We start from the raw sequence: 24,267 nt of genomic DNA on the forward strand, positions 1-24,267 counted from the left end.
AAAAAAAAAAAAAAAAATTGGGGTATATCTTACTTACATACTTTGGTATAGAATGAAGCCATTTCGTATAATGCAAAAACATACTGATGACATGGGAAATGTTGGGCAGTATATACTGAGAAAAGGCCTTAAGGCTGCATGTAGAATATGATCCCATTTTTGTTACATTACTATCTTCACAGCATACCTGTATCAAAATGATTAGAGTTTGTCAAGTCTGGGATCAGTGGAAGTCTTGACTGTACACTAACTTCTAAGCCCCCAAACTTCCAGATGACTTCACATTTTCTGATTTTCAGTCTTTTGAAGGCAGATTTATTCTATAAACAAGGAACTTTGGATCCATTCTGGGTACTTGTAAAAAATCTGAAGTTCTGCAAACTTTTATAATTGATGGTGTCAGAGTTTACAAGGTTCATTTACATTAAAATTATTCCCTGATCTATATTCCGTACTTGACAAGATTTCCTTAAAGGTTATTCTACTTGTCTTAATATTTTCTCTGTTAAAGGAAAAGGTTTCAAATGCCAAACATTTTAACACTGAATAAACCAAATAAAAATGGATTCAGTTCTAACATCACACTTTCATAAATATCTTCCATGTAGTTGTTAACATAGTACAGTACAAGCATCTGACAGTTTTAAAATAATCTTGCTAAGATTGTGTGCATATGCCTTAAAATTTTCTATTATTATTTTTTAATTTCCAGGGGTGATAGTCAGTTTTGTAGTCATAAAGCAGCCATCTACTTATTAAATTTTACAGCAAATCCACCTCAAAGGATATTTAAACTCGTCGACCAGATTAATCCATCTATTTTCTGCATTCATATTACAAACTGTAAGTATTTGATGGTAATATACTTTGAGAAGCCCTGGAAATTTTTTCTTTAGAAAGTTCTTTTATGGAAAAATGTCTCATTCAGTTAGATTTAAAGCAATTATTTTATGGTTTGGCTCAGGTATATCTTCTGAGGCCTTTTCATAGGCGACTACAAATAACTTTATAGGCTTGTGGGCATGCATGTTTCATTAAAACTAATGTGCTTATGCAGTTGTCTTTTGAAGTTGCATACTTTATTTCACAGGTGTTTATAATATGTAGGCATGCATAGGAATTTAGACTTATTTAGGTTGTGTGTACATTTATGTATTTTTTTATTGCCTCCTGGTTTAATGGTTGAAAATCAGGTTCAGCTTTGGTTTCAATTTCCTTTTTTCTCTTTTATTTTTACTAAGAATATTTGCATGAAAACAGGATCTTTATTTTTATCTGAGCATTGAGCTCAGATAGGTATCTAGAGCCAAAAGTACATGTAAGTATAAAATGTTACCAAGATATCCAAGATCAGAGACAGATTTATGATTTTATCTTAAACTTCATCATCATTTCAGAACGTCTTTATATTTTGAGTTCATTCCCTTGCAGTTGAAAACCAGGCGAATGCTCTGCGATTGGTAATCTAAAGTAATGACTGGTCAGTTACTGTCGGGTCCTATGACGTAAGACCAGGCGAGTGAGCATACCAGCCCATTTCCTCCTCTCTGTTCCATGCACAGCACATTGTTCTCCTGGGCGTTGGTTGGAGGTGGCTGAGTGAGGGTAGAAACAGTCTTTCGTCCCTGTCACCATCTGCAGAGAGCTGCACCTCAGAGGTTGATGCAGCCGGCTCCTTGGTCCATGGGCTGGAGAAAGACTGATTATTATTGGCTTTTGTTGTGCTTCGCCTGCAAGCTTTACAAACCATTACTTCTACACTGTTAGAGAAATAGGCCAAGTCTGAGGATACTGTTTATTTCTTAAGACTCGAGAAATTTTGGATTAAGTAAATATGGAAAGAGATGCTTTTTTTTCCATATCAGCCTTTAAAAAAATTTTAATGTTTATTTTTGAGAAAGAGAGAGAGAGAAAGAGAATGAGTGGGGGAGGGGCAGAGAGAGAGGGAGATACAGAATCTGAAGCAGGCTCCAGGCTCTGCTGTCAGCACAGAGCCTGATGCAGGGTCCAACCTCATGAACTGCAAGAGTATGACCTGAGCTGAAGTCGGATTCTTAACTGGCTGAGCCACCCAGGCGCCCCTCACATCAGCCTTAGTGCTACTAAAAGCTGTTTCCAAAATATTATGTATTATATATAATGCTCATATTATATTGTATGCTGATTTAAAATACTTTTTCTAAAAACAGATAAACCTGCATTATCCTTTATTAATCCAGAAGTGCCTGATGAAAATAATTTTGATAAATTGATGGAAACATCTGATGGCTTTTCCTTGAATTCAGAATCAGAGATTTCTTTCACAACCCAGTCGGACACCCCAGGTACTGCTAAATATGAGGTGAGCCAAGAACTTGATTAAGTCCTTTCATCTTGTTGCAAATATCCTGTCCTTGTAAGTCAATTTTTCAGTATGTTCTTAGCAAAACTGGCTTCCCCAAGACAGAATTCACATTATAGAGGGAAAAACTTCATGTTAGTGCCTACAAATCAAAGATCACAAAAATTAAAATTGAGTAGATGAATTCTAACATAGATTTTTTTTTAACTCTTTAGTAAGCCTGCATTTGTCTCTGCAGAATTCTCTGTGCTTCTCCACCTCAAAAGACACAGCAGAGTGCGTGATTTATGCTGCTGGGGACCCAGAGTGGGTTAGTTGGGTGCCTGGTCCTCTTCTCGAAGCTATATTTAGTTTTACAGATTTTAGGAACATATGAGCTATTTTAAATTCTATTCATTAGTAAACCTTTCAATGTAATATACATTAACTTTGAATAAACTTCAGGTTTTTTGAAAGCATCTTAATAGAGAAATATAAAAACATTCCGTGCTAATTCTGAAAGGTAAAAGTATTGAGGTACATATGATGGAAAGGCCACAGTGTCCATGAAAATGCACATTGCAAATCACTGTTAATAGATTAGTGTATGCATTTTTATTTTTTTAATGTTTTATGTATACTTTTAAATGTTTTTTTTTTTTTTTTTTATTTTTTTCTGAGAGAGAGACAGGGTGAGCAGGGGAGAGTCAGAGAGAAAGGGAGACACAGAATCTGAAACAGGCTCCAGACTCTGAGCTGGCTGTCAGCACAGAGCCCGATGAGGGGCTCGAACCCACGAACCGTGAGATCATGACCTGAGCCAAAGTCGGGCGCTTAACTGACTGAGCCACCAAAGTGCCCCAGTGTATGCATTTTTAAATGCATCTATAAATATATGTGTGTGTGTGTATATATCTATATCTATATAGTATTGTACAGAAGTAGGATTTAGAGTTTTCTACATTGTTCCGTAAGCTTCCTTTTTTATACAGTGATAAATCTTATGCATCTTCCCATATCAATATAAAAGTTACCATTTCTTGATCATTTTCCATGTGCCAGGCACTGGGCAAAGCTTTCCAGACATTACTTCACATAACCCTGAAAGTGATACATCTTGTCCCCATGTAACTGACGAGAAAAAGAAAAACTTCGTCTAGGAAAGTAACTTGTCACAGCTACTGTTGGAGCTAGAGTTTACTGATACAAAGTATACCTTCTTTGTACGTATCATTGTTTATTACTGAACCATTCCACTATTAACAGACATTTGTTTCCAGTTTTTGCTATTATAAATAATCCATAAGGAACATTCTGATAGATAAGTATATCCTTGTCTAATTAAATCCTTAGGATACATTCCTATAACCCGATTAATTTAGGCAAAATGAATGGAAGTTTAAAATCTCTGTTATCAGGTTGCCCTCCAGAAAGGTTACAAGAGTTTAAACTCCCAGGCCCAGTAAAGGAGAGGGCTTGTTTCCCTAGATCCTTGCTGGCATCAACATTCAAGAAAATTGGCTGTGTACCCAATAGCTGTAAATTTGTTCTGAATACTGGGGAAAGTTTCATGTTGTTTGGTTTTGGGAAAGAAGGCCTATCATTTTTATTATTTTAATGCATACTGTATCTCTTATTAAATAAGTATTGCTAGTAAAAAATAATTACCTTTCTCACCTCTATTGCTGGCCACCCGGTTCCTGTCTGCATTGGCAGATACTATGTCAGCTTCTTACATTCCTCTCCGGAGGAGTTCTGTAATAAAAAAAACGCTGCAAATACAATAACATGCTCACACACAGAGACACACATCCTTAAAAGAAAGGGATGGAGCACCTGAGTGTAAGCTCCATGTGGGCGGGGCTGTATCTGTTTTTTGCTCATCACTGTGTTCCTGATGCCTGTAATGCTGCCTGGCACATAGTAGGTGTCTAGTAAGTGTTGAATGAATGCTTTTAATAGCACCATAATAGCTATTGGTTGGTCTGTTCACAGTATGGGGTTCGTCTGCAGACTTCAGATTCATTCTTGAGATTTCCTTCTCCCCTTACGTCGTCTCTCTGCACTGATGATAACCCTGCAGGTAAGACAAGACAGTGGGCATTTTTTCCTCTCTCTATAAGCAGAGTTTGCTCTTAGTTTAAATTTATAGTAGTCATAATGGAACAGGCTTCATAACTAGAAACAGTCTATCTTTGAAAGAGGTCTCAAAGGTTATGCAGTTCAGATTCCCAACCAGTCCCCACATCTTTTCTATCATATGACTGCAGGAGTACTTGTAGTGATGGGGAACTCACTACCCGAAACCAGCCCACCGTTGTTTAACCCTGCCAAGTTTGGAGGAAGTTGTTTCTTCACTGGAGCTAAAATTTGTCAATAGCTAAATGTTTATTAAACACTTACTTTGTGCTGGGTATTGTATTAAGTGCTTGCTTGTGTTTTTTCCATGAGGAAACTGAGAAACATTCAGTTTCTTGCTCAGGCAGTGGCAGAGCAGGAATGCTGCCCACGCAGCTGCCTCCCCTGGGGCCTGCTTCTCCTTTTAGGAGCATCATAGACGCTGTGGAGTCACCATCCTGGCAGTGAGAGGCAGCTGGCACAGCTCTCCAATCTGTAAGGTGGCACCACAGTGAAGAAGCTAGCTGAGTAGTGTGTGGTCGCATGTGGCCTGATGAAACATCATTTTGTACAGGAATGGAAATGGATTCTGTTGAAAAGATGCTCAACCTTGCTCACAAAAGGAACAGTCTAAATTAAAACCAAAGTGAGGTACCATTTCCATCTAATGGATTGGCACAGCTTAAGAAATTTAAGGCTCTGGAGAAGTAGGCATTGATCTTACATACCTGGTGGGACCATAAGTCGGTACAGCCTCTGTGAAAAGCAGTTTAGCAGTATGTCTCAAAATTGCAAATGAGTATGCCCTTTGACCCAGTGTTCTGCTTCTAGGAGTTGGTCCTACAGAGCATCTGGCCCACATGCAAAATCGTAGATTACAGCGTTGTTCATGATGGCAAAGCCAGGGACGGCTTCAGCATCCGTTAGTGTGGAACTGGTTGAATAAATTATGACAGATATATTAATAGAGTACTAATTATCCCTAAAAAATGGGAGGAGAAATCTCATCATACTCTGAGGTAGAATGAACTTCAAAATATATTGTTCAGTGAAAAAAAGTGAAGGGCAGAATGTATAGCATGTATTTGTTTCCAAAAGGGGAAAGAAATACTAAAAATACATATACCCACGCTTTTATTTGCATAGAATATTTCCAGAAATACACAACAAACTTGATGCTGATTGTCTCTGGAGAGAAGCAGTTGTCTCTGGTGGTGGCTGGAGGGGATGGCGGAAGCGACAAGGGCTGGAGGGAGACTCTCAATAGCCTTTTGTGCCTTTTGAATTGTGTGAATGTATAACCTATTCAAAATATAATTTTTAAACCCTATTTTAAGCATGTTGTATGTCTGTGTTCTAACTTATTTTATGGTGTTAGTTCAATTACAAGTTTTTAGTTACCATTGGACACTTCAAAAATTTCTCTCTCGCTTTTTTTCCCCCTGGGGAATGTTATGATTTCTAGCATTTCTGGTGAACCAAGCTGTTAAGTGCACCAGAAGGATACATTTGGAACAGTGTGAAGAAACCGAAGCCCTGAGCATGGCTTATTACAGCAGCCCTAAAATTTTGAGGGTAAGAATTATTTTGAAGTGAAACTTACTCGTCAGGTTGGCTTTCTGTTCTTTGCACCTTTTGAAATATGACAAGTATAGAATAATTTCAGTACATGATTGACAACTCAAGTTAAAATTTTCCTCTTTAGTTCTTTGGTATACTGTTACCAAAGATATTGAAATAATCACTTAAAATAATTTTTATTTTTATATAGTTAGCTCATATTTTGCTTTCAGTCATTGTGGGTTTTGTGGGGGTGGGCTTTCATTTATTTTGATGGTAATCGATAATGTTTGTCTCCTGAATAAAAAAAGACTTTAAGAACTGAAAATTTCAGAAATTATAAAAACATCTTAATGTTTGTGGCAGAAATAATCACACTAGCACCAAAAAGATACCTTTCTGAGAAACAGGCTGGAAAAGAATAGAAAATCCACGTTCTGGTTCGCAGAGAAAATAAGCAGGAAAGGACAGGCAGGAAATAGGATTGCTGGAGAAGGGGAAGAGGTCACGGTGGTATCGAGGCCCCTTCTTTCTGGTTGCAGTGACTGAAACTGGAAAGGAGTAAGTAGGAGAGGCCACTGGCCCACTTGGTGGATGGCATGGAGGGTTGTAAGAGGTGAAGGTTATTTTCAATGATGAAAAACCATATGATTGCTGTGAACGCCCAGCTCCTGATTTCATTGTTTTTGGGGAACGGGAAGGGAGGAGGATGGTCCATGACATCAGTATTCACCTGGGCTGCTGTTTTCAGAATCAAGTTTAAGCTTTTCTCTCCCTTCCCTTCCCCTCTTCTCATAAGTCGGCCATGTAGGTCTGTGAATTCTTGCAGTTACTTGACCTCTCATGGTGGTTCTGGAAGTAGTGCCTCAAGTGTGCAGACTCAGCTCTCTCAGCACAGGGCTTCCCCAAACATGTCTACTCAGCCCCCACCCCTAAGCTCCCTTTGGCCTGGTAGGATGTCTTGTGATGAGAAGTGAGGTTGGGGGAGACAGGGTGGAAAGCGAAGGGAAGTCGAGGCCTTCGGAAGGAGTGCTCTGCTGTGTGGGGGACGCAGGAGCTCGCCATTGAGTGGTTTGGGCTAAAGGCAGGAAGAGCAGTTGGGAGGCTGTGGAATCTCCTGGACCAGGGACAGTGGCCTTCCAGTGAGGACAGGTGCAGGAGGGTGTCCCCGGAGGATAGGAGCCACATCTCCCACCGCGCTGTGTCACTGGTGACCATGTGGAAAGTACGTAATGATTACAGTGACGCATGGAGGCTTCCAGAGACCAGCTCTGTCGGGCTGTTCCATTAAGCCTGCAGTCTGAAAGAAGTGGATGTAGAAGCAAGACATAAAGTTACCTTTGGATTCTGACGTAGATATAAAAACATGGAGGTGGCAAGTCTTGATTAAGGAAACTCTGTTTTCTCCCTTGTGGAGTCTGTAATAAGATGAATATATCCTTTAACTTATGGTCTGAAAAAGCAATAAAAATGCTTCTTTTGATTGTACTTCACCAAATTTGTTGTTTCTTTTTGTTTAGGTGCCTGGTTTAAGAACAAAGGCAGAGGTAAGAGTATTTCTTGGTGGGAAGTAAGATAGTTTATAATACTGTGTTTTATTTCTGAGCCCGTTGAAATGAATACACTTAGGATTAGAAGGGTACCTTACTGCCAATAACAAAAATATTTGCCAAAAGGCAATAGAAATGAAATAGGGAAACTCCTTAGTAGGGGACCCTTTTGTAATTACAAAAGGGACAGATTTTCAAAATCCCTGTTTTCATAGTTTGCACTTTTTCATATTTAAATGGTTTAGCTATGTTACTGACGATGGGTGTGATTGGCTTCTGTGCTTTCCAGGCATCCCTGGAGATCTTCTTGGTGTCCTGTCAGGAGAGCTGGCTAGCTCCCAGGATGCCGTCTGTCCAGGGCAGAAGATAGAAACAGTGAATGGTCACGTGAATGTCCCTACCTGTGTAGGAGCTGAACACTCATGGTGTAGCTTCGGGGGTTGAGGTGTGGGTGTCGATACTGTTCGACCCCATTCTAGGGGCTCTGTTAGGCTGTGGTCAGGAGGGCAAGGTCTTTTCGTGGATATGTCAGAGCAGAGGAACATGGATCTACCCCTTATTTTTGGGTCTGCACCCTATGCCTATGAATACAGTCCCTAAGGAGGCCCAAGGCGATGGCCTTGTCATGGTCTCCCAAAGCTTGTGGAATTGATTGAGCTTGGTTCAAAATTCAGCTTCGCCATTATTTTCTCGTATGACGTATGCCTCACTCTCCCCAGTTGTCGAGCAGATGGTGTCTGCCCCAGAGGCAGGTATAAGGCTTGAGTGGGAGAATGTACATAGGTGCTCTGCACAGCGTCTCGTGCCCAGGGAGCACTTGGGACAGTGATGCCTACTGTAATTGATTTCGTTAAGTCTCTAGACAGAAAAGTGTTTGAGGTAGACATTTGAAAGGAAGTAGTTGTGTGACTTTGGACTTCACACTATTGTGTGTAGGCCTGTATTTCCTCATCTCTGAACGTGTTTTCAGTCTTGGTCAGAGTTCCTTCAAATGTGATCTAAAGCAGAACTCTCCCTAGTGTGTAACTTGGATTGAATCCAAAGTGCCTGGTTGGAGCACGGGTGGGGCCCAGAGCCCTCCATCTGCCCGGCCTCCCCATCTCCCTCCTGTTTGGCCCCTCTGAGGAATCCTATGGCTACCAGGAACCCAGTTGGAAAACCATACAATAGACTAGCTTTCAAATACCTCAAATCAAAGTGCTTTGATGCTACCATTCAAAACTTGAACCGTCTGTGGGGACAGCGATCCTGTCCATCTTGTTCATGACATATCCACGGTGCGAAGGCGGTGCCTAGTGTGTACTGGGTACTCAGTGGGTTATGTGTTAATTGAATGAATGCCTAGGGGATTGGTTCAGTCAAGCGGGGAAGGCCTAGTGTGAGGATGACGGGTGTTATGGGAAGGGGTGTGCTGCGTGCTGAGCACCGTGCCCAGTCCTGTGCACGTCTGAAGTCCGTTAGTCCATTAGTCCCAGCAGTCCTTGGAGGTAGGTCCTGTTGTCACTCTCGGCATGTGAGGGACAGAGCAATTGAATCCGCTTGCTCAAGGCTGCACAGTGGGGAAGTGGCAGAGCTGGGACAGGAATCCCCAAAGACCTAACTCTTCCACCACAACCCTGGGCAAGCTGTGCTGTGTGCCAGGCCCCAAGTTACAAGCTTCACACACCTGCTTTCTCTGTACCCTGTGGCACTGGGGCTTCGAACTCAGATCTGTGAGTTCGATAATAATGGCGAAGCTGAATTTTGAACCAAGCTCAATCAATTCCACAAGCTTTGGGAGACCATGACAAGGCCATCGCCTTGGGCCTCCTTAGGGACTGTATTCATAGGCATAGGGTGCAGACCCAAAAATAAGGGGTAGATCCATGTTCCTCTGCTCTGACATATTCGAACTCAGATACCAAAGCTTGTGCTCTAAAGGACAAACATATTGACGGATATCAGAGGTTTGTTTATGAAGATTTTTAAAAGGCAACTTCCAAGATTTGTTAGAGGATCAAGAGTATAAAAATTGGATCCAGGCTCCCCATTAAGTGCAGCCTGTTAGGATTGCCTGGAATCGTTGTATCTGTTGAGCCATCATGAAAGATTACATTACGGCTCTGTAATTCCACCGTTATGTATGCTGCAGTTCTTTGCCACAGGGTAGTTTGGGGATGGAACATGACTGAGTAGGACATTCAGGAAACCGGAGCAGCCCTACCATTTTCCTTCAGTGACTATTCCAGTGGCTGTTGACAACTTAGTGCAGCTCTTGCCACCTACCCCCATCCCTCAGTCTTTCCAACGCTTGTCTAACCTGGGCCCTTTGGTTTTTGCCAACTACGCCTGTCTACCACCAGCATGGCTTCGTCAGAGGCTGGTGTGGAAGGGTGTGCACTTTCCTAGAACCCAGTGTTGATGCTGAACCAGGGATCAGTAGGTTCAGAAAAATCCAGGGTTGTCTTTTGAGGATGTAAACTGAAGAGTTCATTGACTCATAGCAAGGGACTCCCTATGTAGCTCTTACATCAGTTGGTGGGCTTGCTATGCAGAGGGCGCTGTGGTGCTTGGTGACACCTTTTTGCCACTGTTGTCACATGACAGCTTGTCTTTGCTTCCAAGCCATGTCACATTCTTAGAGGTCTGATTTATAAGGACAGTTACAGGTCCTCTTGGTCATGGGAGCAGACGTGTAAGAACTATTTATTTATCTGTAAAATGACAGCTTAAATACCTAGTAATTTTGAATTATAAACAGCATGGTACATGATTGAGGGCAAAGTTCAAAGCAATATAAACAGCCAAATACAAGTTAGATTCCTTCCTAAACAGTGATTTCTGAGCACTGACATTTAAAGCAGACCTCAGATCTGTCACATGGTCTGAAGAGGCCCAACTCCCTAGAGGGTTGAGCCATTTAAAGGATTGCTTGCGGCTTATTACTCTGCTGGCAATGGCCATAAATGAAAAATGTCCTTTATTTAAAAAAAAAAAATGTTTACTTTGAGAGAGAGAGAGAGAGAGCGCGCCTATGCGTGTGAGTTGGGGAGGGGCAGAGAGAGAGAGGGGACAAGGGATCCCAAGCAGGCTCCAGCAAGCCTGAAGCGGGGCTTGAACTCACAAAATGTGAAATCATGACCTGAGCTGAAGTCGGACGACGCTCAACCAACTGAGCCACTCAGAACATTTTCATCACCTCAAAAAGAACCCCTGTGCTCATTAGCAGGCACTCCTCATTCTTCTCTAATCCTCTCCATCAGCCCCTAGGCAGCCACTAATCTACTTTCTGTCACTGTGGATTTGCCTGTTGTGAAAATTTCTGATAAATGGGATCATGTAATATGTGACCTTTTGTGTCTGGCTTCTTTCACTTAGCATCATGTTTTCAAGATTCATCCATGTTGTGGAATGAATCAGCACTTTAGTGTATTTTATGGATGGATAATATTCTTTTGTATGATATACTACATTTTTCCATTTATCAGTTGATGGATATTTGCACTGTTTTCAGTTTTTGGCTGTTAGGAATGCTGCTGTGAACATTTGTGTACGAGTTTTTGTGTGAACATAGATTTTCAGAGATAACCACTTTGAAAGTTTTGGTTATATCCTTCTCTAGTATTTTCTATGTAAATATATGTACATATAAGCAAATGTATTTTTGCAAGTGTGGAATTATAATATGCACACTGTTGTGTATCATGCTTTTCCCTGCTTGGCAGTCTTGGCGGAGGTTTGTCTCCAGTGTTTTGTTACTGTAACCCATTCATCTCTGTTGGGCAGCACCCTCCGTGAGCCGTCTCCTTTATTTTGCAGATCCCTATCACTGTTCAGTCCATCCTCAGGGAGTCTCTGAATAAAACACTGACCCGACTGGACGACATGGTTGTACTGAACCAGACTCTTGTCGAGGCTGGGGATGTTAAAATCTGCACTAATGTCGTTCTTGAGGTAGGTGCCTGGTTTGGCTTTGAAAGCTGAGTCTGTGGAGCAGACTCTGGCTGCATGGCCCCGGGGGAGGGACTGGACGCCCTTCAGAGGGGGCTCCGGCCCATCCTGACGCGCTGGTTTCCTTGGCTTGCCCTCCTGCTTGCCTTCATGCTCTGTCATCAGAGGATGCCTCTTTAGGGTCTTTGAAAGAATCACGTGACTTCAAGAATATACCAAAATTTGTTGTTGTTGCTCTTGTTTTAAAACACACAGTTCCTCTGTGGAGACTGATCAGTCTGCTCAAACCTGCTAATTTGGAACACACATAACTCGGTACAGAGAGGCTCAGAGGACCCTGTCAGCTTGGGGGGGGGAGGGGCGGGGCCGAGGCAACACATCCTGAAATCTGATGGGCCAGGACAGAAAGGCTCCCATGAGTAGAGAAATGGGAAAGGATTTGCCTCCTGTATGTATTTTGAGTTATTAATAACAGCTACGGAAATGCAATGGGAACAGGTGGATTTGGAGCACCGTTTTGTTTTTAGGTAAAGTACAGCCTCACGTATACAGACGCAGGGGAAATAACCAAAGCTGATCTCTCTCTCCTTCTGGGGACAGTGACCAGCGCATCGCTTCCACTAGAGCAGAAGTTTGAAATTCGTTTCATTCAGGTAGGTTTGATCAGTTTTGTACATGTATTTAATAGCAGATAAGAAATCATAACTTCTTGGGAGAAAAATCTCAATTTAGAACTATTACCATCTATCCATTTGTACTAAACAAAGGGCTTTATGCTTTACGTAGCATGTGTTTGTGAGGAAATCAGGCAGAGTCCTTGTAGCTTTTTCCTTTCTGGGAGTAAGATTCTCTTCCATGTGAGCTTGTTCTTTTATAGAATGATCTACTCCTACACTGAGCAGATATATTTATAGTTCTGGGTAGGGGGGAGGAATTCTTTTATTGGTTGGAAATCCTAGATATCACTGTGGAAAGCATTTTATTTTCACCCTATTTCCTTATTAAATTGAGAATTATTTGGGGGGATTTCTTCATTGTCTTTCAGCAAAATACAAAGCCAGTTCCTCTCAGTGGAAACCCTGGTTATGTTGTGGGTCTCCCATTAGCTGCTGGATTTCAGCCTCAGAAGGGATATCCTTTTTGGCTCCGTAGAGGTGGTTGATTTCCCTGTCCACGTGTGTGTGTGTGTCGCTCTTCTCTTTATTGCTGAGGACTCTGTGAGCTGGAGGCTGGTTCTGGCCAGGACTCTCAGGTCAGCTCTGGTGGGTGGTGGGTCTGGCCACACAGTACGTGGGGCTGTGTGGACACTGGTGGTTGGGGGTGAAACAGTGTGGAAAACGTGTTTTATAATGAAAATCTTAAGACAGAAAAGTTGACAGACTTTTAGATGTATTTAATTGCATACTTAAACAGAGACTCTTAAACAAATTTAGATTTTGAAAAGCTGGAAATAGTTTAGAGGAGGAACGGTTTCTGAGGAGTCTCCTCTGAGGATCTCCTAATCAAGGAAAATAGAACCATTTTTGAGTCTGTCCTGGAAAATAACTGTCAAAATTGCAGATGCCCAGAGAAGGGATATTTGGGTGTCACTTCATGTCACACATGTGTCACTGTCTTCTGAGACTCGGACTGCTTTACCACTGGATGATTGTCTCTTAACTTTCTGTGAATGTCCGGGATTATTCAGACCATGAACAGATATGGACAACTTACTATTCTTCGAAGCACAATGGAGCAAGACTGCTTAGCACTCGAGGGGATCCGGACTCCAGTACTGTTTGGTTACGATATGCAGTCTGGCTGTAAACTAAGGTAAGAGAGGAAGTTGTCTCTTCTGGAACTTCTTTGTGTTGATCAGAAGACAAAGTATTCCTGCTCTTCCCCTATTTTAATCAAACCTCCCCATCAGCCCAGAAGGTCATATGAAAGCCACAGTGTGACCTGTTAGCACTAGTGACAGTATCTTTTTTTTTTTTTTTTTAAATGTTTTACTTATTTCTGGGAGAGAGAGAGATAGTGTGAGCAGGGGAGGGGCAGAGAGAGAGGGAGACACAGAATCTGAAGCAGGCTCCAGGCTCTGAGTTGTCAGCACAGAGCCTGACGCAAGGCTCGAACCCATGAACCACGAGATCATGACCTGAGCCAAAAGTCAGATGCTTAACCAACTGAGCCACCCAGGTGCCCCAGTACCTTTGTTTTCTAATTTTAATTTTCACAACCATCAGCCATTTGTCATGACTCAAAGGAAAATTGTTAAAATCATTTTTCTTATCAGATGTGACAGAGTAAAAGTCCCAAGGCTTTTGGAGGTTTGGTTTTAAGGTTGCTTACATAGCACCTGAGTTCATAGNCACCGAGAATCTTGCCTGCTATTTTCCCCTCCCCAAGTCAGTATTCATGGCAACGCTGGTGCAGAACGCAACTCAACTGTCACCCCACTTCCTGAGCCGGAAAACGAAGTCATGTAGGCATTCACCAAGGGGGTTTAAAAAAAAAAAAAAAAAAAAAAGCTGTCCCTGAAAGTCCTTTCTAGATTTCTGAATTTTAATATACACGGTGCAACAAGCCTAGAGAGAGGAAGCCTGCCTGAGATCTCTGTTTTTATCGTGTTAGCGTCAAACATGCGTGTAACGTAACATGTCAGATAGCTCTGCACGGCTTATTATAAAGACACCAGTTCTCACCCTCGCCTCCCCCACTCTGCAGGCAGTCTCGTGCAATTCCTGTAGCTGAGTTTTTGGAAACTTACTCCCAAATCTGTGAATAACCTTTATGTAATGCTACTTCTTGATATTGTGGTTTTATGAATTGTTGAGTCCCCACTATGGAAGACAAAGATTTGGCTCTTCTCCCTTTCTTTCGCCAGCCTACCACCCACTCACTTCCCACCCCAAAATCCCCTCAGGGTAATTATAGCATTGTTTTGGTTAGACCAACACATTCCATTTACATTATTGGTTCTGATCACTTTAGACCAGTATTTCTCGGAGTTCCAGGGACTACATTTCCACAAGAGTCAGTAGAGATATGTCTGTGGTCCAATCACTAGTTTGAGGAACACGAAATTAAAGTTACAAACATGATTCCTTACCGTGAGTGCTTCTCAGAGCCTTTAATATGGCAGTGTGCTTCAGGAGGGACGTGGGGATGCAGAATTTCCCAAACTCTTGGCCACGGAAACTCTTCTTGTACAGAGCTAACCAAGATTTCTCAGCGTTAGAGACGCTTTGGCTCCTGTCAAATGATCCATTTGGAGTGAGAAAGTAAAGCAGCTGGGGAGAGGGCACGTGTGTTGTTGAGGCCTGTGAAAACGGTCAGAATGCTCAACAGCCTCATTGCATCAACCTCTTCTTCCTTCCCACAAGACTGACCAAAGCCATCACGTGTCCGCTCGCAGTGCAGAAAGTGAAGAGCCTCCTGAAGGGCCATGGCTTCCCGGATTATGTGGCCCCATTTGGAAATTCCCAGGCCCAGGATGTGCTGGCCTGGGTACCCATCCACTTCATCACCCAGGCGCCCCACGTGAAGGTAAAGGGGGAGTAGAAGGCCGCACGCGAGCGGTCTCTCCTGCTCCCGCTGCTCCTCCACCCCATGGGGAGATAGAGGCAGCTCAGGCTTTGTCCTCAGATAGGCCTGGGTCTTGAAAATGGATTTTGCTCCTTGTTAGCACTCTTGCCATTGAGGGTTTGAGCCTCATCTGTGAAACAGAGAATGAGGGCTACAGTGTCAGCCTCGTGGTGCGGTTGAATCAAATGAGGTGAGAGTCATGGCGCCTGGTGGGCACTCCAGACATGGAAGCTGCCACCCATCACCATCCTGACTGTTCTACGATCGGTGTTGGTGTGACACAAGTCGTCGTGACAGGACAGGGGGGTATGAGGACTGTCACAAAAGGGAGACTCTGTCCGCATTGGTCTCCCGTCTCTTGTTCCCTGGTCTATAAAGGCAGCCCACACGTGTGAGCTTTCCATTCCCAAGTTCCCCGAAGAGTTTAATGGAAGTTGACATCCTACAGAGAGGCTCCTGATCACATGTGATTCCTCTGCCCACCTTTTTCTTTTGTCTCAGCCGTCAGAGTGTGGGCCGGTCCCCATCACCGGAGGCGTGCTCTCCATCTTATCCTTTAATTGCCCAGCATTTGCTTGTGGCAGCTTCTCGGGCCTCTCATTATCTGCTTAGCGTATTTATAGCATGAGGACAATGGGGCTGAGGACTAGCTCTCTAGCTCTAATCCAGCCCTTCTCCTGAGTCCCCGGCAGAGACCCATGATTACTCAAGTCCCTGCTGTTCAGCTAAGTCTTGGCTCGGCTCTGCCACCTCAGGGAACGAGGCAAATTGCTTCTGGCTTCTCGCAGATGGGTTAAGACATCCAGTTATTAGGACCCCCTCAGAAGGGAAAACAGGTTGGGAAGAGAGGCAGGGCAGACATTAGCATTTGCAGGGTCTTTGCTGGTCCAGGGAGCTCAGAGGGCTTGGAGCGGGTTTGTACCTCCTTCCAGGAAACTCCGGCAGCGGCAGACAGGAGAGCTTGTGCTCAGCAGCTCGGTTTCTCCCAGCGGCGTCTCGCATCTTCTCCTAATAACAGGAGGGTCACAGGGATTTTTCCGCCTGCAAACTTCTTAAAAGGCAGTTCCAAGCTAGGGAGTTCCACCAGTGCTTTTTTGGCAGGCACCAAATTTAGCAGGCTTGCTAGCTTTTTGTGCCCTGAAGAGGCGGATTTTAAAAAATGTGTTGTGGGGAAAATGTCAGACATACACAGAAGTAGAGTATGACCGTGGAATCCCTGCTACCCGTCAGGCAGCTTCAGCGGTCATCACATTTGCCAGCAAACCAGACGCAAAGGCAGGAGGAAGGCTGGGCAGCCACTGGCCCGTGCTGCCCTGGGCACAGGCCTCAGGAGGGCCACTGGGGAGCAGTGCTCTCAGTTCACAGGAGGGTCAGTATCTGACAACTCACAGACCCGTCTGTACACCCTTGTGTGCCATCTCAGTCGCGAACTGATGAAATTAAATAAACAGAAAGCAGGCATCTACATTTCTTCCAGGTGCGTTTTAACATGATACGCAGTTAGGTTTAATTTCTGTGAATAACCCCATCCTCTCTCCTGTCCCCACCCGATGCCAGCTTCTCCCCTAAGAGAAACTCGGAGCTGCAGCTGGGGCATCTGAAGCCCAGTGTTCCACAGTTTGGTGTCGGCATCTCCACAACTTCCAAGTAAAGGCTGGCCTCTCTAGAAACAAGGGAGAGCATGGGAAAATGATGCTTTAGGTGTTAAAATATTTTTGGAGCGCTGAGTGCTTTAAAATATGTGCTTTCAGCTGTTTTCATCTGAAGTTCTAGAGTCTATTCACTCTCTTGTTCAGAACATTTTGTAATATGTGAAACATTTTATAATTAAAACTCTGAACTGCAGATTAAGTTTGACATGAGGTTGTGTAATGCTCAGACTGATGAATGGCATTTTGTTTTGCAGGATTCCTGCCAGCTCCCAGTGGCTTTGGTTATAGAAGTGAAGTGGACAAAGTACGGATCCTTACTGAACCCACAGGCTAAAATAGTTAATGTCACTGCCAATCTCATTGCGTCTTCCTTTCCTGAGGTAGGTCTGACTTGAGTACAAAGGTATTGGTCAAGGACCCCTGGGTGGCTCAGCTGGTTGGGCATCAGGACTCTTGATATCAGCTCAAGTCACGATCCCAGGGTCATGGGATTGAGCCCCGTGTTGGGCTTCACGCTGAGTATGGAGCCTGCTTAAGATTCTTTCTCCTTTTGCCCCTCTCATGTTTCTCTCAAAACTTAAAAAAATAAAGGTATTGGTTAAGATCTAAATCCAGACAAAACTCAACTGTGATAATAAAATTTATTTTGTGAAAAAATTATTGAAATTTAAACAATGTGGATTCTTAAAACGATTTAGCAGTCATTAGAAAATTCCACTGACAACAGTTGAATTCACATCAGCATTCTTGTTTAGATTCAGTCTTTAAAATTCACTGAAAATTGAGTTGTGATGGACTTTGAGGGGTTAGGACAACCTGGGTAAAAGTGGTCTCTTTCATCCAAGTTAGTGGCTGGTGGGCCCTCCACCTACCTATGAGATGCACTGACTGTGGTCGCGTGTGGAAGAGAACACGAGATGTCCCATCTTTGGTATCCTGTTAGCACACTGGAAGGCAGGGCTTGCATCGCTCTTTTTATTACAGACCAACTCAGGAAATGAAAGAACGGTTCTTATTTCCACTGCGGTTACTTTTGTGGATGTGTCTGCACCTGCAGAGGCGGGCTTCCGAGCTCGGCCAACCATCAATGCCAAGCTGCCGTTTAATTTCTTCTTCCCATTTGTTTGACGTAAGTTTTTAATCAAGGAAATGACACCATACCCTCTAGAATCAAGTGCTATGGGGCCTGGACTCCCTTGGAGACCTCCTGTGGTGTTATACCTCTGACCTGTGGGGTTGCCCTCAACCCACCCGCCTCCCCTCTCCACTCATTTCCCTCCTTTTTCCTTTTGGAAATTCTGTTCTACTTGGTGTGACCTTAGAATGGGGCACCATCTGGTCTGGGTGATTTCCAGCACTGTCAGCACACAGGCCATGTGCGGAAAGCAAACTGCACCTTCAGGAAGATGGTACAGGGGACAGACCCTGAAGTAGCTCAGGCATCGAGGGTTTATCCAGTTTATTTATCCTCTGCTTCAACGTGACTTGTTTTTAAAATAGTCATTGTAGTCCAGGTTTTCTTTCCTTTTCCGGTCCCGTGGAAACGAATACAAAAATAGCAAAATATTGTACAAAATCATGCACGTAGAGCACAGGGCCTCACGAGGGGATCTTTCCCCAGTGTCACCTTCATTACATGGAGTCTTGGGTCTAATTGCTATTTCGGTGGCAGTCACGGGAGCTCTCCAACTGGTGCGCCGTGCGGGATGCCACAGAGCAGTTCCTAGCAGTTGGTGCTGCAAAGAATAGGAGAGCCCGAGGGAAGGAGTTTCTTTTGTACAGTAATAGAGAAAAAAGTTGTCAGGTGGCAGAACTCGGTAGAGCCAGTTAGAAGCTGGGTGCAGCAGAGGAGGGGCTGGGTACCTGAGATCAGCCTCGCCGGGGGAATATGCACCAAGAGGAGCTGTTGAGAACAGCTTGGGAAGATAAGACTTTCTAGAATGGGCTGGTAGCTAAGGTAGCTTTCTTTTTTCCTTTGTCTTTCAGAACACCTAGATGAAACGCCCTGATTCCTCAGTATGCGCGTGAAATGTGAAAAGTACACTTGAGGAGATAAAATTTTATACACAACTAGAAGTTGTCCAGCTTCGTTGTTCGTTTTCAAGCAAGAGTAAAGTGTTCAACATGAGAAAATATAGTTTATGATACATGGTGATGTGAAGATGGGAAGCTCTTGGTCACACCAAGAAAGGAAGGGCAAGCCTTTCTCTCAGGCTGCCCACCCCCTTCCCCCCAAGAATCCAAGCGGAGGGGAGGGGAGGCAAAGGTATTGAACCAAACCTCTCCTGAAACGGCCCCAGGAGACGCAGCTGTCTTCTCTCAGAGACACAAGCCTGTGGAAGCAGGGCCTTATCTTTGGGGCGGAGCGGGCACACGTCTAGTTGACCTCACCAAGAAGTCCGTGCTGTCTCAATAGCTTGTTAAGCCTTTCAATTTCTTGTTCCTGTCATTACAAAAAGTAGACAACTCAGTTTACCTTCTGAGCCTTCCCAGAGAGGTGGTGAGGACTCAGCGGGCCCCACGGAAGCGGCACTCCCGTTGGGAGTCTGTCAGCGGGCCCTGCCTCAGTCAGGTGGGGTCCAGTGGGGGAGGAGCGACACCGGGCATAGCTCTGGAGGAGGAGGGGATGCCTAACCTGGGTCTGAAGGAATAGGAAGCCTGGGCCAAGGGCAGTGTCTGAGCAAGGGCCTGGCAGGGAGAAGCACAAACTGAAGGTAAACAGGTGGCATTTTCCCCACACGTGTTGCCTTACCTTCTCAGAGCAGCTGAACTCAAGGTGTTGGATCTTGGCGGCCAACTGTATATTCATCTGTTTTAACCTCAGTAGTTGCCGTTCTGAACGTGTCTTAACGGAGATAATTATTCCTGTAAAATAATTGAGGGTCTCAGTGATACAGGTTTCTAGTTTAACCACTTGGAAGAAACCCTGTATTCTTTATAAATGTGTCCAGCTGGTGACAGCACGGTCAGTCCCTGAAAGGCATCAGAACTAGGAGGGTCAGAGTTTATTTCTGAGCTACTCAGTACCCAGGTGCCCCCCAAACGAATATTCTTCATGAACTTTCTGCAGCCGTGAACTGGCTGCTGAAGCTCTCCCTCCAGCTCGCACGGGGTAAGTCCTACCAGTCCCCAACCACGGAGGGGCCAAGCTCCTCAACACCAAGCTCGTTCACGCAGCGTGGCTCAGCGGCAGTCCACCAGAGCCACAAAAGTAGGAGGCTGGGAACACTCAAGCTTGGCCCTGGGATTGTCGCTTTCCTGACTTTCAGCCTCCCACAGCTGTGGCCAATTCAGCTGCCAGGTAGTCAGATGACCAGGCCAATTCAGCTGCCAGGCAGTCAACTAAGTGTGGGCTGACATGGGGTCATGGCTCCCAAATGCCCACACCACAGTGTGATCTCAGGCTTTTGGTTTTGTCTGTAAAAGCCTATCTCACAGTGGTGTGATGGGACAGTAATGGGTAGGAGCTGTTCCTGAGTCAGTCACACTTCGTAAAGGTTGATCCACTTCAATCGTGTGTGGCCTTTGCACAGAGTATTTGTTTGATGAGTGAAATAATCTGTTAGCATAAGCCTATTCAGTAGTAAGTGGAAAGCTTCCTTGATTTCCTTTGACAGAGCCCAAATTAATTTTTTTAAATGTCTGTTTATTTTGTGTTCGAGAGCAGGAGAGAGAGAGTCCCAAGCAAGTCTCCTTGCTCTCAGTGCAGAGCACAACACAGGGCTCGATCTCACAAACTGAGATCATGACCTGAACCGAAATCAAGAGTTGGATGCTTAACCCACTGAGCCACGCAGGCGTTCCCCCCCACCCCCAAATGAATACTCTTAATAAACCTCAAACAGATCTGGCCTGGTTCCTAAAGCCCATGGGAGCCCGTAGTGCCCACAGGCAGAGCCCTGCATCGGAGCACATGTGGCCCCTCACCTGCCAGCATGGGAGGCTGGGGTGGGACTCTGTGCTGCCCAGCGAAGGAGCTGCACGTCCCAGGACCTGCCTGCTTCACTCTCCTGGCAGTGACCCACAGCCTGTCGTGCCGGGCCCCGTCTAGGGATTCCCAAGCCTGGCTGGATGCCCAGATCACCTGGTAGTGCTTCAAAACTAGGCAGCCCCGTGACGGTCCACCCCAGACTCCGCATCAGACTCTCCAGTGAAAAAACACACACACTGAAGGGGATTCTGGTGCGGTGGGTCCACAGGCAGGCTTCGGAACAACTCTGCCTCGTTCAGTGAGGGCTCATCCAGTAGGTCATCACTATGTCCACCCAATAACAGCAGAAACATGGCTTCTCTGAAACGGAGCCTCCCCGCACCAGCAGGGTGTGTGTGAGGCATACGGTAGCAGTCTTTCCCCAAGTGTGTTCTCTAGAGCTAAAGTCTGCAGCACCCCTTAACAGAGGGGTGATTTCCCCCCAAACCGCCCAGTTGGTCAGTTTGGGAAACAGAGTTTTCAGAGTCTTCCTCATGCTCACAAGTGCTGTGACCTCCTCAAAGGGCCAGAATCTAGTGTGCAGCCTTTCTCAGCTCACTTGCCCCCCTTCTGGACGGTACCCCTCCCAGTGGGATGGGGTGCGGTGGAACATTCTTCGGCAAACACCAAACTAACAACAAAGGTGCTCTGGGGACCAGGCTGGATGGACCAACGAGGCATTTGTCTGACCCTTTCTATAAATATCTTCTAATAATTGTGAAAACAAGGCTTAAAGGAGAAATGTGGTTCCTCTTCGAGCACGTGACTGTATCAATCTGTAGCCACAGAGGCGGTGGTGGGAACCAACTCAGACCGCCTCCTTTCTCTCTAGGAAATGCTGGCCAGGAGGAGGAGCAGCCACGGCCTCCGGGCCCACTCCCAGGCGCTGCCCACCCGCCAGTCCCCTCTGCCACCTGGGAGTGCAGGGGACGTACCGTTGATGATCCGGGCCACCCGCCACAGCCGGAGCAGAATCAGTAAGCCAAGAGCCTCAAACTGGTGCTTATGGAACAGAAGGACGACGTCCAGGATGAAGGAGATCACCACCACGATGGTGTCCAGGATTTCAAACTTGTGGTAGAAGAACTCCAAACGGAAGACATACAATTTGAAGAAAATCTCCATCATAAAGAAGGTCAAGATGGCAATGCTCATGCAGTGGAACACCTGGAGAGGACAAGGTGGCACAGTGAGCGCGGATCCGGGGCCCGTCACGGGCCGGGGCAGCTCACCCAGACGAGCTGGCCTTGAGCGCGCCTGCCCGGCCACCGAAGGGTGAGCTCCTTCATTTGACCCCAAACTCCACGCGCGCGGTTCTCGACCTGGAAATACGGCCGGGACACCACAGACCGGGGCTCTGCCCTGCCTGCCCTCTGACGGGCAGTTGGGCAATGGCAGCATTGAAAGCCATGCCCTTTGGCCCAGGAATTTATCCTGCAGCTAAGCTCATGCAGGCACAAAGGCACGCTGTAGGGATACTCACCGCAGCATCATTTAAAGACAAAAGATTTTTTATATTCTTTGTAGAATAGAAATATTAGAGGGCGCTTGTCAGAAGCATTATGGTACCTCCATACGGAGCGCTGTGCGAAGGACCAAGGCTGACTCCTGCATGCTGACTAGAAATGATCTCCAAGGTAACTGAAGAGGTTTGCCAGATCTTTATTTATAAACACTAGGTTTCCTGAAAGTAACCAATTCCATTCTAGGACGGGGAAAGTACAAACTCAGGTAGGACGTCATCTTGGGCCAGAAAGCAAGGAAATGCTCAGAGCCAATGGAGTCATGTTAAAAAGATACAGTAGTCAGTTTGAAGAGATTCACAATGACCAAATTTGGGACAATGTGAACACTTAACAGAATGACTGATAATCATACACTGAATACACACACAAAAAATTCCATGAGTCTGTAGTGATACATATACACACATGGGGGAAAAGGAAAGCTCTTCTTCATTAAAAACAAAACAAAACAAAAAACACCACCACCTACTAGATGCAAAATGAATGATGGAACTCTGAGTTCGCATCCCCCAGTGTATTCACGGACTCAGGCAGTGGCCTGAGTGGATGCTAACTGGTGGAGAATATCTGTGCGTGGCAGTCCAGTGTCACTATGCACATGATCTATAACGGCAAAGGGAAGGTGGAACAGCTCAGCAGTTACTACCTTATGTGGTCCCACCGAGGATCACTGATGGCGATGTGCTCTGCTATAAAGAAAACCCCTCACCAGCCAACAACTCTTTGCTAATTGTGCCTCTGGACCTCACCTATGGGGTACAGGGAATAAGGGAACAAGCTGAGGACCTCTGGGGAAACAAATCCAGAACACGGGACATCTTAACAAGATGACTGGATGGACTCCAAAAAGTCAGTGTCCTAAGGGAAAAAATTAAAGGCTTTTCTAGATTAAAAGAGCCTGTGGAGATACAACCAAGTATAATATCAGAAGTCTGGATCCTAGTTTGGAAAAGAAAAATCAAAACATTATAACAGATAGTCTTGGGACAAATGAGGACATCTGAATATAAACTGGTTATTATGGAATCATTGATAATATTATGGTTCTGTAGGAGAAAGACCTTATTTTTTATTAAAAAATTTTTTTAATGTTTGAGAGAGAAAGAAAGAGAATGGGGGAGGGGGGCAGAGAGACACACACAAAATCAGAAGCAGGTTCCAGGCTCTGAACTGTCAACAAAGAGCCCCATGCGAGGCTTGAACTCATGAGCCGTAAAATCATGACCTGAGCCAAAGTTGGACTCAACCGACTGAGCCACCCAGGCGCCCCAGAAAGACCTTATTCTTTGGCAAGTTGAAATATTTGTGTCCTGATGTCTAACTTACTTTCTTCTTTTTTTTTTTTTTAATGTTTTATTTATTTCTAGGAGAGAGAGAGAGACAGCGTGAGCAGAGGAGGGTCAGAGAGAGAGGGAGTCACAGACTGAAACAGGTTCCAGGCTCTGAGCTGGCAGTCAGCACAGAGCCCGACGCGGGGCTCGAACCCACGAACCGCGAGATCATGACCTAAGCAAAAGTCGGACGCTTAACCGACTAAGCCACCCAAGTGCCCTGATGTCTAACTTACTTTCAAATGGTCAAAAATACATGGGTGTGTTTGTGGATATATATATATAGAGAGAAAACAAATACAGCAAAATGTTTATTTGCCATTTTACATAATAAAAAGTTGAAGAAAAAGTCACAAGATGGTGAGTACAGCAGTTATGTCACTGATTGTGCTTAGAGGGAGAGGAAAAATATTCCTCCATCTGTGGAAGGACTCAGGCTGGCCACAGGAGAAAAGCTAGCAGCTGCCTTGGGAAGGCTGGACGAATGTCTGGGACGGGCTCAGGCAGCAGCTGTGAACTGGGGAGTAAACAGTGGGCACATCTCCAGCCTGGGGACCGCGTCAGAAAGTTGGCAGGCAGAGAAATAGGTGCTCTGCCCCTAAAGATGGGACAGTATCCCTCTCTCGGTCAGATCCTCCCTCTAGAAGCAGTGGCAGGCTCCTGCTCAGCGGTCGAGCACCACTCAAGACTCGAGCCGTCACACGAAAAGGTTTCCTGCTTGTAGTCAATGCTTTCTGTAGTTT

The 24,267-nt window shown here is 44.9% G+C and overlaps 2 protein-coding genes across 3 annotated transcripts in view; one reads left to right on the forward strand and one right to left on the reverse strand.

Annotated features, from left to right (window-relative positions):
- The window catches only part of TCTN1 (tectonic family member 1), a 28,569-nt gene extending 9,459 nt beyond the window's left edge, over positions 1–19,110 (forward strand). The window contains exons 3-15 of the mRNA XM_077747969.1: positions 713–843; positions 2,190–2,341; positions 4,316–4,403; positions 5,904–6,013; positions 7,519–7,545; positions 11,347–11,481; positions 12,006–12,131; positions 12,524–12,609; positions 13,150–13,290; positions 14,844–15,006; positions 16,952–17,077; positions 17,682–17,826; positions 18,684–19,110. Coding sequence (XP_077604095.1) covers positions 713–843; positions 2,190–2,341; positions 4,316–4,403; positions 5,904–6,013; positions 7,519–7,545; positions 11,347–11,481; positions 12,006–12,131; positions 12,524–12,609; positions 13,150–13,290; positions 14,844–15,006; positions 16,952–17,077; positions 17,682–17,825 — 1,429 coding nt within the window. The 3' untranslated portion in view covers position 17,826; positions 18,684–19,110. The remainder of the gene's footprint in view (positions 1–712; positions 844–2,189; positions 2,342–4,315; positions 4,404–5,903; positions 6,014–7,518; positions 7,546–11,346; positions 11,482–12,005; positions 12,132–12,523; positions 12,610–13,149; positions 13,291–14,843; positions 15,007–16,951; positions 17,078–17,681; positions 17,827–18,683) is intronic.
- The window catches only part of HVCN1 (hydrogen voltage gated channel 1), a 36,900-nt gene continuing 29,957 nt past the window's right edge, over positions 17,325–24,267 (reverse strand). For both annotated transcript variants that reach the window (XM_077747970.1, XM_077747972.1), the window contains 3 exons: positions 21,603–21,834; positions 19,450–19,562; positions 17,325–19,140 (listed from right to left, as the gene is read on the reverse strand). In XM_077747970.1, the coding sequence (XP_077604096.1) occupies positions 19,075–19,140; positions 19,450–19,562; positions 21,603–21,834 (411 nt within the window). In that variant the 3' untranslated portion in view covers positions 17,325–19,074. The remainder of the gene's footprint in view (positions 19,141–19,449; positions 19,563–21,602; positions 21,835–24,267) is intronic.

This window comes from Crocuta crocuta, unplaced genomic scaffold, assembly GCF_008692635.1.
Source record: "Crocuta crocuta isolate KB4526 unplaced genomic scaffold, BGI_CrCroc_1.0 scaffold29, whole genome shotgun sequence".
In the NCBI taxonomy this organism is placed as follows: Eukaryota; Metazoa; Chordata; class Mammalia; order Carnivora; family Hyaenidae; genus Crocuta; species Crocuta crocuta.